We start from the raw sequence: 15392 nt of genomic DNA, 5'->3' as shown, positions 1-15392 counted from the left end.
AATAGAAGTTGTGGTGGCAGCTGCAGAGAGGTCTTTGGGTGTGTGAGACTTGACATCAGAATAATTACAGGGTGTGTTAAGTGGTGGTCTCCCATCCTTTCAGGCTGTTGGCCTGAAGTAGAACTAAATATATATTGTTTTATTTTAACTCGGCAAGTCAGTTAAGAACAAATTCTTATTTTCAATGACGGCCAAAGAACAGTGGGTTAACTGCCTTGTTCAGGGGCAGAATGACAGATTTGAACCTTGTCAGCCCAGGGATTTGACCTAGCAACCTTTCAGTTACTGGCTCAATGCTCTAACCACTAGGCTACCCTGCCACCCCAATAGTGGAGCATGGTATTTATTATGATTTATTATTATTTTGTGAGTGTAGTGTGAAATTGTAGGGCATTTGTTGTATTTTTTATATATATTTTTTAGCAAGGTATAAGGGAGTTATACTCCAGTCTAATGGTAGCGGTAAACCTCCTCGGAGAAGAACAGTAGGTGGCAGTGTATGCTGCTAAAGGTTGAATGCGATCCGCCAACCCAATCTCAAAGAAGAAGAACGTATTCGCTAACGCCGCATTTTCGAAATGGCATATCTCGAGTTCAAGTTTGAGGACGAAATAACTAAATACATTCGGGAACAAGAATTGGCAACGTCACTGAAATTCGTAATATTGGGAAAGGACAAAAGTTTTGGACAAAAGGGTACGTTGTCTTGTCTTTTTTTAATGTTATAACTAGTAGCTAACTTTTGCTACTCTCATCTAAAATGATGCTAGCTAAGTTAGCTAGCTAGCATAACAGATTCCATTCCAAGGGCTCGACCAGAGAGAAACTTTGTTAGTTTCCCGACAAGCCTATCATTCTAATAGTAATATATCATATTGTTGACCTTTTTAACAGATGCACAGCCTTTGGCACGGAAAAAACTCAGCTGGGAGAGTAAAAGTATCCCGTTCAATGGTGTTCCGTTTCAAGTTGTTGGCACAAAGACGTATGAATGCCACCAGGGCAAAGACAGACAGACAAAAGCCAAAGAGAAATATGCTGCTGAAAGAGACAAGAAGGAAGTAAGTTCATAGACGGATCACTGTCCTTTACACCACACACTTTATATAACATTTAATTAGAATCATGTTGAAGTACTAACAGTGGAATGTTCCTCAATAAGATGGGACTTTAAAGGGTTGTCCTAACGCTGTGGTCACTAAAGAGGCCATGGCACTTATTGCAAGAGTATGTAGGTGGGGTTAGGGTGGTGAGTTTCCCTGTACATGGTAAAGAGCTTTGGGTGTCTAGAAAAGTGCTATAAAAGTCTAAATGTATTATTATTATATCTTCCGTAGCTTGAAGACCATGCCTTTGTAAAGAGACGGAAACTGGTACAAAATACCAAAAAGGTGGACTGCAAAGCTATAATAAACATCGCCCACGTTATCCGCTTTCCTGATTTTAAGGTAAACATGAACTTATATCAAGGTCTAGGGCTAGGCCTTCTGTTGGTCTGTCTAAAAAAATGTTTTTTTATCAGAATTGAGCTGGATATGTAAACACAACCTGTGAATCAGCCTAACATAGTACCAGTACATATGTAACAAATACCACTGTTTTTATGTCTAGATTGAGGAAAGTACAGTGCGCTCTAAAAAGGAGGCCTCCCAAACTCTGAAGGCAGCACTAAGTGAAACGCCCAGCTCCGTGAAGGCAGAGGTTGTCTACTGTGTCAGGTTCCCCTCCCTCTCTGAGCACAGCTCACATGCAGTTGTTGGCGAGGTAAATATAACTATAGAACCTATATAATAGAGTGTTGGTTAAGTGACCCACTGACCTCTTTATGATAAACCCATGTGTTCTTTCTCCAACAGGCAGCTCATGTTAGGGAAGCTGTAGATGCCAGGCTGAGAGAGAAGATTGAGCAGCTGACTCTGTCTGGTGTGAGAAAGATGACTGAAATGAAGTGTCATCTGAACACCTTTGTAGTGGAAGAGCTTTTCCATGGAGAGCAGCCCCCTCCACCTACTCGCAGGCGCTATTACCCCACTGACAGTGACATAAGAAATGTCATGTTTAAGACCAAGCGGGCCACCGGAGACTCCAACATTGACCGTCCATACGAAGGTCCATCTGGAAGAGGAAAGAAGAGGTCCTCTAGGAAGCTGTTGCGGTTACGGAGGCAATGTGCAGGATATCTTAAAGAGATCACAGAACTCACTTATGATCTCCAAGAGGAACAGTACGTGACTGACCTGTCTTCACAGCTCAGAAGCGTGTTGCTGGATATGAAGGCCCATGTTCCACAGGATAAAGACCTTCCACTGACCTTTTCTCCAAGGAAGAGAAAAGCTGAGATGGACATGGACCTCATTCCAACCAAGAGTGCATCACACCCTTTCATAGATGGGTTAGAACAGCACACAGAGGACATAGTGAGTGTGGATACCTTGTTGGCATTGAGCCTAGGTTAGTAGGGCTGCGTGGATACCTTGTTGGCATTGAGCCTAGGGTAGTAGGGCTGAGTGGATACCTTGTTGGTATTGAGCCTAGGTTAGTAGGGCTGCGTGGATACCTTGTTGACATTGAGCCTAGGTTAGTAGGGCTGAGTGGATACGTTGTTGGTATTTAGCCCAGGGCTGATGACTGTGTGGGTTCTGCCACCAATTGAGTATATTTTGGGTAGTGTTAACTTTTATTTCAACTACTGTTAATATTCTCTTAATGTAACAGATGTGAAATGGCTAGCTAGATTAAAGTTATACTGTTACATTAACAACTTCATAAAAACATGTTTTCTCATCTGTAATGTAAAACAAATACATGACTATAGTAAGTCATTTAGGAGGCATATAAACACACTGTTCCACTCATCTGCAGCTACTCTGTACTTTATTTTATTATGGTCTGTCCTGATGCCTAGTCACTTTACCCTGCACATTTATCTCCTTGATCTGGTACTTCCTGTATATAGTTGCACATTGATCTGGTACTGGTAATCCCTGTATATAGTTGCACATTGATCTGGTACTGGTAATCCCTGTATATAGCTGCACATTGATCTGGTAATCCCTGTATATAGCTGCACATGGATCTGGTACTTCCTGTATATAGCTGCACATTGATCTGGTAATCCCTGTATATAGCTGCACATTGATCTGGTAATCCCTGTATATAGCTGCACATTGATCTGGTAATCCCTGTATATAGCTGCACATTGATCTGGTAATCCCTGTATATAGCTGCACATTGATCTGGTACTGGTAATCCCTGTATATAGCTGCACATTGATCTGGTACTGGTAATCCCTGTATATAGCTGCACATTGATCTGGTAATCCCTGTATATAGCTGCACATTGATCTGGTAATCCCTGTATATAGCTGCACATTGATCTGGTACTGGTAATCCCTGTATATAGCTGCACATTGATCTGGTAATCCCTGTATATAGCTGCACATTGATCTGGTAATCCCTGTATATAGCTGCACATTGATCTGGTAATCCCTGTATATAGCTGCACATTGATCTGGTAATCCCTGTATATAGCTGCACATTGATCTGGTAATCCCTGTATATAGCTGCACATGGATCTGGTACTGGTAATCCCTGTATATAGCTGCACATGGATCTGGTACTGGTAATCCCTGTATATAGCTGCACATGGATCTGGAACTTCCTGTATATAGTTGCACATTTATCTCCTTGATCTGGTACTTCCTGTATATAGCTGCACATTGATCTGGTACTTCCTGTATATAGTTGCACATGGATCTGGTACTGGTAATCCCTGTATATAGCTGCACATGGATCTGGAACTTCCTGTATATAGTTGCACATGGATCTGGAACTTCCTGTATATAGTTGCACATTTATCTCCTTGATCTGGTACTTCCTGTATATAGCTGCACATTGATCTGGTACTTCCTGTATATAGCTGCACATTGATCTGGTACTTCCTGTATATAGTTGCACATTGATCTGGTACTGGTAATCCCTGTATATAGCTGCACATTGATCTGGTAATCCCTGTATATAGCTGCACATTGATCTGGTAATCCCTGTATATAGCTGCACATTGATCTGGTAATCCCTGTATATAGCTGCACATTGATCTGGTAATCCCTGTATATAGCTGCACATTGATCTGGTACTGGTAATCCCTGTATATAGCTGCACATTGATCTGGTACTGGTAATCCCTGTATATAGCTGCACATTGATCTGGTACTGGTAATCCCTGTATATAGCTGCACATTGATCTGGTACTGGTAATCCCTGTATATAGCTGCACATTGATCTGGTACTGGTAATCCCAGTATATAGCTGCACATTGATCTGGTCTGGTAATCCCTGTATATAGCTGCAATCTGGTACTGGTAATCCCTGTATATAGCTGCACATTGATCTGGTACTGGTAATCCCTGTATATAGCTGCACATTGATCTGGTACTGGTAATCCCTGTATATAGCTGCACATTGATCTGGTACTGGTAATCCCTGTATATAGCTGCACATTGATCTGGTACTGGTAATCCCTGTATATAGCTGCACATTGATCTGGTACTGGTAATCCCTGTATATAGCTGCACATTGATCTGGTACTGGTAATCCCTGTATATAGCTGCACATTGATCTGGTACTGGTAATCCCTGTATATAGCTCCACATTGATCTGGTACTGGTAATCCCTGTATATAGCTCCACATTGATCTGGTACTGGTAATCCCTGTATATAGCTGCACATTGATCTGGTACTGGTAATCCCTGTATATAGCGTTATTATTGTGTATTCTATTCCTTTTACAATCCCCATGTTTTTTTTTTACTTTGAATCGTTGTGAAGGGCTGTAAGCAAGAATTTCACGGGTAAGGTCTACACCTGTTATATTCGGCGCATGTGACAAATAAAATGTGTTTTTGAAGTGCCCAAATAAAGTAACAGGGTTGACCTTAAAAGTGTTGACGTTTAATCTTAAATCAGACCATTTCTAAATATGCATTAATGACCGTTTCTTTGAAGCTGTGTATGTTTTACTTGTCGATTTATTTATTTTTTTAAACAAAAATTGAAAATCAAGATGTATCAATTTGTTTGTTTTTTATAATGGCATGTAGATATTGGAGTTAACCTATTTTGGGTTAAAACAACTAACTCTTGAGTAAGGGCCAACATGATTAGCTTGCAATCTGATTGGTTGATCTGATTGAGTGGTTGATCTGGTTGAGTGCATTGTTTTACAACTAAATATTCCCTTTCCTTGAATAAGCAACCTGGTCTCGGAGAATTTGGTAATATTCTGTACGTAAATCCGAGATACTCCATTTTAGTATATGTTTCGTATGGTATATATTAATCTGGAGATGTCCATCACCCATTCCGTATGATGTCTTACGAAGTACAATTATTATTCTATTTTACGAATTTGCAGAAAATATGCTATGTTACGAATTCAAGCTAGGTGGGTAATGTTAACCAGGCTAGGGGTTAGGTTAGGGGAAGGGTTAGCTAACATACTAAGTAGCTAAAATGCTAAAGTTGTCTATGATGAGATTCAAACTCTCAACCTTTGGCTGTGTTATACACCTACCCAGCCACCTGACTTCAGTAACCAAACCAAACGTAACATACGGTGCATTCAGAAAGTATTCAGACCCCTTTTACCACAATCTGTTACGTTACAGCCTTATTCTAAAATGGATTAAATTAAATGTTCATCAATCTACACACCATACCCCCTAATGACAAAGCGAAAACAGGTTTTTATACATTTTTGTGAATTTATTTTTTTAAAATTACATCTAAAACGGATACCTTATTTGCATAGGTTTTCAGACCCTTTGTGATGAGCCTTGAAATTGATCTCAGGTACAGCCTGTTTCCATTGATCATCCTTGAGATGGTTCTACAACTTGATTGGAGTCCACCTGTGGTCAATTCAATTGATTGGACATGATTTGGAAAGGCACACACCTGTCTATATAAGGTCCCACAGTTGACAGTGCATATCAGAGCAAAAACCAAGCCATGAGGTTGAAGGAATTGTCCGTAGAGCGCCGAGACAGGATTGTGTCGAGGCACAGATCTGGGGAAGGATACCAAAACATGTCTGAAGCATTGAAGGTCCCCAAGAAGAGTGGCCTCCATCATTCTTAAATTGAGAAGTTTGGAACCACCAAGACTCTTGCTAGAGCTGGCCGCCTGGCTAAACTGAGCAATCTGGGGAGAAGGGCCTTGGTCAGGGAGGTGATCAAGAACCTGATGGTCACTCTGACAGAGCTCTAGAGTTCCTCTGTGGAGATGAGAGAACCTTCTGGAATGACAACCATCTCTGCAGCCCTCCACCAATCAGGCCTTTATGGTAGAGTGGCCTGATGGAAGCCACTCCTCAGTAAAAGGCACACGTCAGCCCGCTTGGAGTTTGCCAAAAGGCATCTAAAGGACTCTCAGAAAACATTGGAAACAAATTCTCTGGTCTGATAACCAAGATTGAACTCTTAAGCCTGAATGCCAAGTGTCACGTCTGAAGGAAACATGGCACCATCCCTACGGTGAAGCATGGTGGTGGTGGCATCATGCTGTGGGGATGTTTTTCAGCGACAGGGACTGAGAATGTCCTAGAGTCTGAATGTTTTTGAGTGGCCCAGCCAGAACCTGGACTTGAATTCGGTCGAACATCTCTGGAGAGAACTGAAAATAGCTGTGCAGCAACGCTCCCCATCCAACCTGACAGAGCTTGAGCGTATCTGCAGAGATGAATGGGAGAAACTGCCCAAATACAGGTGTAGCATCATACCCAAGAAGACTGTGATCGCTGCCAAAGGTGCTTCAACAAAGTACTGAGTAAAGGGTTTGAATACTTATGTAAATGTGATATTTCAGTTTTTTATATTAATACATTTAGCCAACATTTCTAAACCTGTTTTTGTTCTGTCGTTATGGGGTTGGGGGAAGAAAAAAACAGTTATCAACTTTAGAATAAGGCTGTAAAGTCAAGGGTTCTGGATACTTTCTGATTGCACTGTATCATACTAATTTGAGTGTCCTGGACTTCCACGTACTATGTTACGTCTAGTCTTTGAGACCAGGCTGGAATAAAATCCGATTACCACTTTTGCATTTAGAACAGGCCACCGTTGGTTTTATTATAGCTAATAAATAACCAAATCAATGCGGTAACGGAAACGTATGGCCTTTCTCTCAATTGGATTTTTGCTCAACTCCTTCGTTCTGGCTCTCTGTCACTTTTTTGATAAAGATCATATGTAAACGACGAGAGGAAATTGGGATGAAAAATGTGCTTGTATGAAATTCTCCACTCGCGCATCATCATGCAAATGAGGTTTAAAGTGGTGGATTCCGAAATAAATGAGGAAAGTGATTACAACCCAATTAAGTTAGTTGTGCAAGACGTTTTGTATGTAACCAATACTTTTCTTAATCAACGTGGCAGGTTGGGAGAATGAGGTTATCTTAACCTGCTATGTAAACGTACCATCAGTATTGCCTTGTTCACGTGCTAGTCGGAACTAGTCAACTCTGAAATGGCGACTTGCTAAGTGTTGTAGTTGAAGCGGCAGGTAGCCTAGTGGTTAGAGCGTTGGACTAGTAACCGAAAGGTTGCAGACAAGGTCAAAATCTGTCGTTCTGCCCCTGAACAAGGCAGTTAACCCACTGTTCCAAGGCCGTCATTGAAAATAAGAAATTGTTTAACTGACTTACCTGGTTAAATAATAAAGGTTAAATGAAATGTAATTAAAGATAAAATAAAAAAATACGCGTGCTGCGTTGAACATGGCAAGTTTCAGACTTTCCTAGTTCCGATTAGCACGTGTACACGGGATAATGCCACTACATTGGCATACGTGTCATCCCACTCCATCTGATTGGTCGGGTAGATGGGCCTTGTGGTGTGTTAACTAGTGACGACCGTTTCACTGGTACCGTAAGAATATTTTTCATCAGGCTATTTATTGACGACTTTAATGATTGGAATTAAATAATCTGATTCTAGATCTTTAGGTAATAAAGTTACTTTTTTTTGTCCTCTGAATGTGATCACTGGAATACATTCATTCCTATGTCCTACTCTTCTAGCACACCTACCTGTTTTGTTATGAGCCTGTCCATTTTGGTATGAGCCTGTCCATTTTGTTATGAGCCTGTCCATTTTGTTATGAGACTGTCCATTTTGTTATGAGCCTGTCCATTTTGTTATGAGCCTGTCCATTTTGTTATGAGCCTGTCCATTGTAGTATAAGCCTGTCCATTTTGGTATGAGACTGTCCATTTTGTTATGAGCCTGTCCATTTTGGTCCATTTTGTTATGAGCCTGTCCATTTTGCCCTGTCCATTTTGTTATGAGCCTGTCCATTTTGTTATGAGCCTGTCCATTTTGTTATGAGCCTGTCCATTTTGTTATGAGCCTAGCCTGTCCATTTTGTTATGAGCCTGTCCTGTCCATTTTGTTATGAGTCTGTCCATTTTTATGAGTCTAGCCTGTCCATTTTGTTATGAGCCTGTCCATTTTGTTATGAGCCTGTCCATTTTGTTATGGGCCTAGCCTGTCCATTTTGTTATGGGCCTAGCCTGTCCATTTTGTTATGAGTCCAGCCTGTCCATTTTGTTATGAGTCCAGCCTGTCCATTTTGTTATGAGCCAGTCCATTTTGTTATGAGCCTGTCCATTTTGTTATGAGCCTGGTCTAGCCTGTCCATTTTGTTATGAGCCTAGTCTGTCCATTTTGTTATGAGCCTGTCCATTTTGTTATGAGCCTGTCCATTTTGTTATGAGCCTGTCCATTTTGTTATGAGCCTAGCCTGTCCATTTTTAAAAGCAGCCCAGAATATTTCAGTCACTATCTCAGAGGATGTGGGCTAGAAAATAGAGGTTGCGGTTATGCAATGATCTTTGCCTATCCATGTGTTGTCAATGACATATGAGGAGACCGTGCATTCCTAAACCTATTGCAGAAACTGTTTGGGGACAGTGAGGAGACTGCATTCCTAAACATATTGCAGAAACTGTTAGGGGACAGTGAGGAGACTGCATTCCTAAACCTATTGCAGAAACTGTTAGGGGACAGTGAGGAGACTGCATTCCTAAACATATTGTAGAAACTGTTAGGGGACAGTGAGGAGACTGCATTCCTAAACATATTGCAGAAACTGTTTGGGGACAGTGAGGAGACTGCATTCCTAAACCTATTGCAGAAACTGTTAGGGGACAGTGAGGATACTGCATTCCTAAACATATTGCAGAAACTGTTTGGGGACAGTGAGGAGACTGCATTCCTAAACATATTGCAGAAACTGTTAGGGGACAGTGAGGAGACTGCATGCCTGTTTAGTGGGGCAGATGTCTCCACCTGTAGCCGAATGGAAGAAACTACAGTTAAAATTGAATGTAGCATTCTGTCAAGATTATTTTTGGACCATTTCAATTGTTTGTTTGTTTGTTTTACCTTTATTTAACCAGGAAAGTCAGTTAAGAACAAATTCTTATTTTCAATGACGGCCTAGGAACAGTGGGTTAACTGCCTGTTCAGGGGCAGAACGACAGATTTGTAACTTGTCAGCTCGGGGGTTTGAACTTGCAACCTTCACGGTTACTAGTCCAACGCTCTAACCACTAGGCTACCCTGCCGCCCCATCAATGAAATAATGAGAACTCTCAAATACCTTTAACTTTAAAGCCCTTTATTTTGACCCACTGCTAATCTATTCATTTATACAATGGGTATTTTTCCACAAACCATCATAAGAAAATGTGTTACTCATGTTATGACCAAGGCATTTCCATTATTTTCACAAATCACACACGGTTCATCATTATAGTCAAAACACACACTTGGTTCATCATTATAGTCAAAACACACACGGTTCATCATTATAGTCAAAACACACAGGGTTCATCATTATAGTCAAAACACACAGGGTTCATCATTATAGTCAAAACACACAGGGTTCATCATTGTAGTCAAAACACACACACATGGTTCATCATTATAGTCAAAACACACAGGGTTCATCATTATAGTCAAAACACACAGGGTTCATCATTATAGTCAAAACACACAGGGTTCATCATTATAGTCAAAACACACACGGTTCATCATTATAGTCAAAACACACACGGTTCATCATTATAGTCAACACACACATGGTTCATCATTATAGTCAAAACACACACGGTTCATCATTATAGTCAAAACACACACGGTTCATCATTATAGTCAAAACACACAGGGTTCATCATTATAGTCAAAACACACACGGTTCATCATTATAGTCAAAACACACAGGGTTCATCATTATAGTCAAAACACACACTGTTCATCATTATAGTCAAAACACACTTTGCTTTTAAACAACAAATGATAAAATCCCAATGTCGATGCATTCATTGGGACAGTTTCAGATGAGCAGTATTGCATTCTCCATGTCGGCAGAGAGTAGACAGTAGGCCTTCTCCAGTGCCCTGTCCAGAAACATCACAACCAGCCCAGAGGCCTAGACTACAGAGAGTAGACAGTAGGCCTTCTCCAGGGCCCTAGACCACAGAGAGTAGACAGTAGGCCTTCTCCAGTGCCCTAGACCACAGAGAGTAGACAGTAGGCCTTCTCCAGTGCCCTAGACCACAGAGTGTAGACAGTAGGCCTTCTCCAGGACCCTGTCCAGAAACATCACAAACAGCCCAGATGTCTAGACCATAACTCAGTCATGCGTTGAAGTCAGTGGGAGACTAAATGAAAATGTAACATAAATGGAAGTCAGGGTTGAGACCAACCTGCTGACAGCTATCCATTCCTTTCAGAACTACATGAAGTGGTTAGGCCATGGGTAGAGGGGTTAGGGGCTGTTTCTGGACAGGGCCCAGCCAGGTTCTAGGAGTTCAAATACTTTCTTTCCCAGGGGTCGGAGGTCAGCCAAGCAGGGATGTCTGGGTAACTTTGCACCTTCAGAGATGACCAATGTGATCCTGGTTAACCCACATGCTAACTATCAGCAGGCAGGGCCCTACACTGTTCTCTCTCTCTCACTCAGGTCCTTGGCACCCTATTCCCTACATAGTGCACTACTTTAGACCAGGTCCTTGGCACCCTATTCCCTACATAGTGCACTACTTTAGACCAGGTCCTTGGCACCCTATTCCCTACATAGTGCACTACTTTAGACCTGGGTCCTGGTCCTGGGTGCCATTTTGGATGCACACTTAGTGACCTTCAGTACGAAAGCAGTTGAGGTCAGAATGAAGTTGTTTAGCTTCACATCCACCACACTAAGGGGCTCAGATTACGGGGTTGCCAGGGGATTCCAATATCACAAGGTAAAAGAACACTACACACTGATTGACTGATGCTCCTGTGTGGTTTATTGAAACAATGTGAGGACTGGGAACACACTGTAACGAGACTCCCATTAGTGACCCTCAGAGACATTTAGAGTTGGGACGTTGACGTAGCATTTACACGACACCACAATACTCTAAAGGCGGCCATGTTGGTTCCCCATTAACATTTCACAGGGAATATTTAAACACGATGCGATATAACTGGATGTCTAGAATTTAGAACAATGTTCAAAGAGTTCTTTAAAAGCTGGCTGAGCTTTTCTAAATATATGGCTCTGCTGTCCACTTCATTCATCGCCCTTTGACCTCTTCCTACTGCGCAGCAACCTGACTGTGTGATCTATCCAGGTCACGGCAGTGGCACCGCTGTCAGAGTACATTGTGTTCTACCCCAAGCTAGCCTGCGGGCCAATCTGCTTCGGCTCTTCTGCCGAATACTCCTGGAGTTGTCATGCCAACAATGACAACGGAGGAGCAGGCCAAATCTCAACCAGATCTGGGGACCAGGCTGACGCCAAGCGGAGCTGGAACTCACAACGTTGGACCTAATGGGCAACATCACACGTCACTCGTAGTCAACCGACAACAGTCTTCGCCAACAGAGCAAGAGATTAGTCTGTCTCTCCATGACAGTTGGCTTTATATCTCAGTGAAGGTCACTGATGAACTCCAGCCAACATGCTACACCAGTGGTGCCCAATCCTGGTCTTAGGAACCCAAAGGAGTTTCCCCCTGAGCACTAATACACTTCATTCAACTAATCAACAAGCTTTTTATTATTTCAATCAGGTGTGTAGTTATGGTGAGCCTTCACTCTGCCGACTACTACACCATGTTATGGTGAGCCTTCACTCTGCCGACTACTACACCATGTTATGGTGAGCCTTCACTCTGCCGACTACTACACCATGTTATGGTGAGCCTTCACTCTGCCGACTACTACACCATGTTATGGTGAGCCTTCACTCTGCCGACTACTACACCATGTTATGGTGAGCCTTCACTCTGTTATGGTGAGCCGACTACTACACCATGTTATGGTGAGCCTTCACTCTGCCGACTACTACACCATGTTATGGTGAGCCTTCACTCTGCCGACTACTACACCATGTTATGGTGAGCCTTCACCCTGCCGACTACTACACCATTTTATGGTGAGCCTTCACTCTGCCGACTACTACACCATGTTATGGTGAGCCTTCACTCTGCCGACTACTACACCATGTTATGGTGAGCCTTCACTCTGCCGACTACTACACCATGTTATGGTGAGCCTTCACTCTGCCGACTACTACACCATGTTATGGTGAGCCTTCACTCTGCCGACTACTACACCATGCTATAGTTATGGTGAGCCTTCACTCTGCCGACTACTACACCATGCTATAGTTATGGTGAGCCTTCACTCTGCCAACTACTACACCATGTTAGGATGAGTCTTCACTCTGCCGACTACTACATCATGTTATGGTGAGCCTTCACTCTGCCGACTACTACACCATGTTATTGTTATGGTGAGCCTTCACTCTGCCGACTACTACACCATGTTATGGTGAGCCTTCACTACTACACCATGTTATGGTGAGCGACTACTACACCATGTTATGGTGAGCCTTCACTCTGCCGACTACTACACCATGTTATGGTGAGCCTTCACTCTGCCGACTACTACACCATGTTATGGTGAGCCTTCACTCTGCCGACTACTACACCATGTTATGGTGAGCCTTCACTCTGCCGACTACTACACCATGCTATAGTTATGGTGAGCCTTCACTCTGCCGACTACTACACCATGTTATGGTGAGCCTTCACCCTGCCGACTACTACACCATGTTATGGTGAGCCTTCACTCTGCCGACTACTACACCATGTTATGGTGAGCCTTCACTCTGCCGACTACTACACCATGCTATTGTTATGGTGAGTCTTCACTCTGCCGACTACTACACCATGTTATGGTGAGCCTTCACTCTGCCGACTACTACACCATGTTATAGTTATGGTGAGTCTTCACTCTGCCGACTACTACACCATGTTATGGTGAGCCTTCACTCTGCCGACTACTACACCATGTTATGGTGAGCCTTCACTCTGCCGACTACTACACCATGTTATGGTGAGCCTTCACCCTGCCGACTACTACACCATGTTATGGTGAGCCTTCACTCTGCCGACTACTACACCATGTTATGGTGAGCCTTCACTCTGCCGACTACTACACCATGTTATGGTGAGCCTTCACTCTGCCGACTACTACACCATGCTATAGTTATGGTGAGCCTTCACTCTGCCGACTACTACACCATGTTATGGTGAGCCTTCACTCTGCCGACTACTACACCATGTTATGGTGAGCCTTCACTATGCCGACTACTACTACGACTACTACTCATGTTATAAACTCAGCAACAAAAAAAACGTCCCCTTTTTAGGACCCAGTCTTTCAAAGATAATTCGTAAAAATCCAAATATCTTCACAGATCTTAATTGTGAAGGGTTTAAACACTGTTTTCCATGCTTGTTCAATGAACCATAAACAATGACTAAACATGCACCTGTGGAACGGCCGTTAAGACACTAACAGCTTACAGACGGTAGTCAATTAAGGTCACAGTTATGAAAACTTAGGACACTAAAGAGGCCTTTCTACTGACTCTGAAAAACACCAAAACAAAGATGCCCAGGGTCCCTGCTCATCTGTGTGAACGTGCCTTAGGCATGCTGCAAGGAGGCATGAGGACTGCAGATGTGGCCAGGGCACTAAATTGCAATGTCCGTACTGTGAGATGCCTAAGACAGCACTACAGGGAGACAGGACGGACAGCTGATTGTCCTCGCAGTGGCAGACCACGTGTAACAACACCTGCACAGGATCGGTACATCTGAACAATACACCTGCTGGACAGGTACAGGATGGCAACAGCAACTGCCGAGTTACATCAGGAACACACAATCCCTCGATCAGTGCTCAGACTGTCCTCACAAGGCTGAGAGAGGCTGGACTGAGGGCTTGTAGGCCTGTTGTAAAGGCAGGACCTCACTGGCAACAACGTTGCCTATGGGCACAAACACACCTTCGCTAGGTGAGACAGGACTGGCAAAAAGTGCTCTTCAGTGACGAGTCGCGGTTTAGTCTCACCAGGGGTGATGGTCGTATTCGCGTTTATCGTCGAAGGAATGAGCGTTACACCGAGGCCTGTACTCTGGAGCGGGATCGATTTGGAGGTGGAGGGTCCGTCATGGTCTGGGGCGGTGTGTCACAGCATCATCGGACTGAGCTTGTTGTCATTGCAGGCAATCTCAACGCTGTGCGTTACAGGGAAGACATCCTCCTCCCTCATGTGGTACCCTTCCTGCAGGCTCATCCTGACATGACCCTCCAGCATGACAATGCCACCGGCCATACTGCTCATTCTGTGCATGATTTCCTGCAAGACAGGAATGTCAGTGTTCTGCCATGGCCAGTGATTAGCCCGGATCTCAATCCCATTGAGCACATCTGGGACCTGTTGGATCGGAGGTTGAGGGCTAGGGCCATTCCCCCCAGAAATGTCCGGGAACTTGCAGGTGCCTTGTTGGAAGAGTGGGGTAACATCTCACAGCAAGAACTGGCAAATCTGGTGCAGTCCATGAGGAGGAGATGCACTGCAGTACTTAATGCAGCTGGTGGCCACACTAGATACTGACTATTACTTTTAATTTTACTCCCCCCTTTGTTCAGGGACACATTATTCCATTTCTGTTAGTCACATGTGTGTGGAACTTGTTCAGTTTACGTCCCAGTTGTTGAATCTTGTTTATGTTCATACAAATATTTACACATGTTAAGTTTACTGAAAATCAACGCAGTCGACAGTGAGGACATTTTTTTATCTTTTTTTTTAGTAACAAAATGCACAGCATTAGTCAACAATCTCACACTGATTGCTTGTTCAGACATATGCTAAAATCTATATATCATTATGTTAATGTCCTTTGTGTCTACACTGTGCATGCATGTCGTAATTCTCCATTATGTATCCCATTGGAATAATATGGTGTAGTATTTGGAGGATAG

General features: G+C 43.1%; 1 protein-coding gene across 1 annotated transcript; it reads left to right on the top strand.

The window, feature by feature from the left end:
• The first annotated feature begins 488 nt into the window (after nucleotides 1–488).
• On the top strand, nucleotides 489–2855 carry LOC135564767 (uncharacterized). The gene is made up of 5 exons (XM_065010784.1): nucleotides 489–696; nucleotides 895–1061; nucleotides 1338–1448; nucleotides 1612–1764; nucleotides 1857–2855. The coding sequence occupies exons 1-5, from the start codon at nucleotides 579–581 to the stop codon at nucleotides 2454–2456; spliced, it is 1149 nt and encodes a 382-aa protein (XP_064866856.1). The 5' UTR covers nucleotides 489–578; the 3' UTR covers nucleotides 2457–2855.
• Nucleotides 2856–15392: the final 12537 nt, after the last annotated feature.

The sequence above is a fragment of the Oncorhynchus nerka genome, linkage group LG26 (assembly GCF_034236695.1).
Source record: "Oncorhynchus nerka isolate Pitt River linkage group LG26, Oner_Uvic_2.0, whole genome shotgun sequence".
Classification (NCBI taxonomy): domain Eukaryota; kingdom Metazoa; phylum Chordata; class Actinopteri; order Salmoniformes; family Salmonidae; genus Oncorhynchus; species Oncorhynchus nerka.
The sequence above is the reverse complement of the archived record's forward strand: the minus strand, read 5'-3'. Positions and strand labels throughout refer to the sequence as shown.

Coding starts and splice junctions, on each gene's coding strand:
- LOC135564767 (XM_065010784.1), top strand. CDS start 579: ATGGCATATCTCGAGTTCAAGTTTGAGGACGAAATAACTAAATACATT. Junction 697..894: donor CAAAAGTTTTGGACAAAAGG/GTACGTTGTCTT, acceptor CCTTTTTAACAG/ATGCACAGCCTTTGGCACGG. Junction 1,765..1,856: donor CACATGCAGTTGTTGGCGAG/GTAAATATAACT, acceptor TTTCTCCAACAG/GCAGCTCATGTTAGGGAAGC.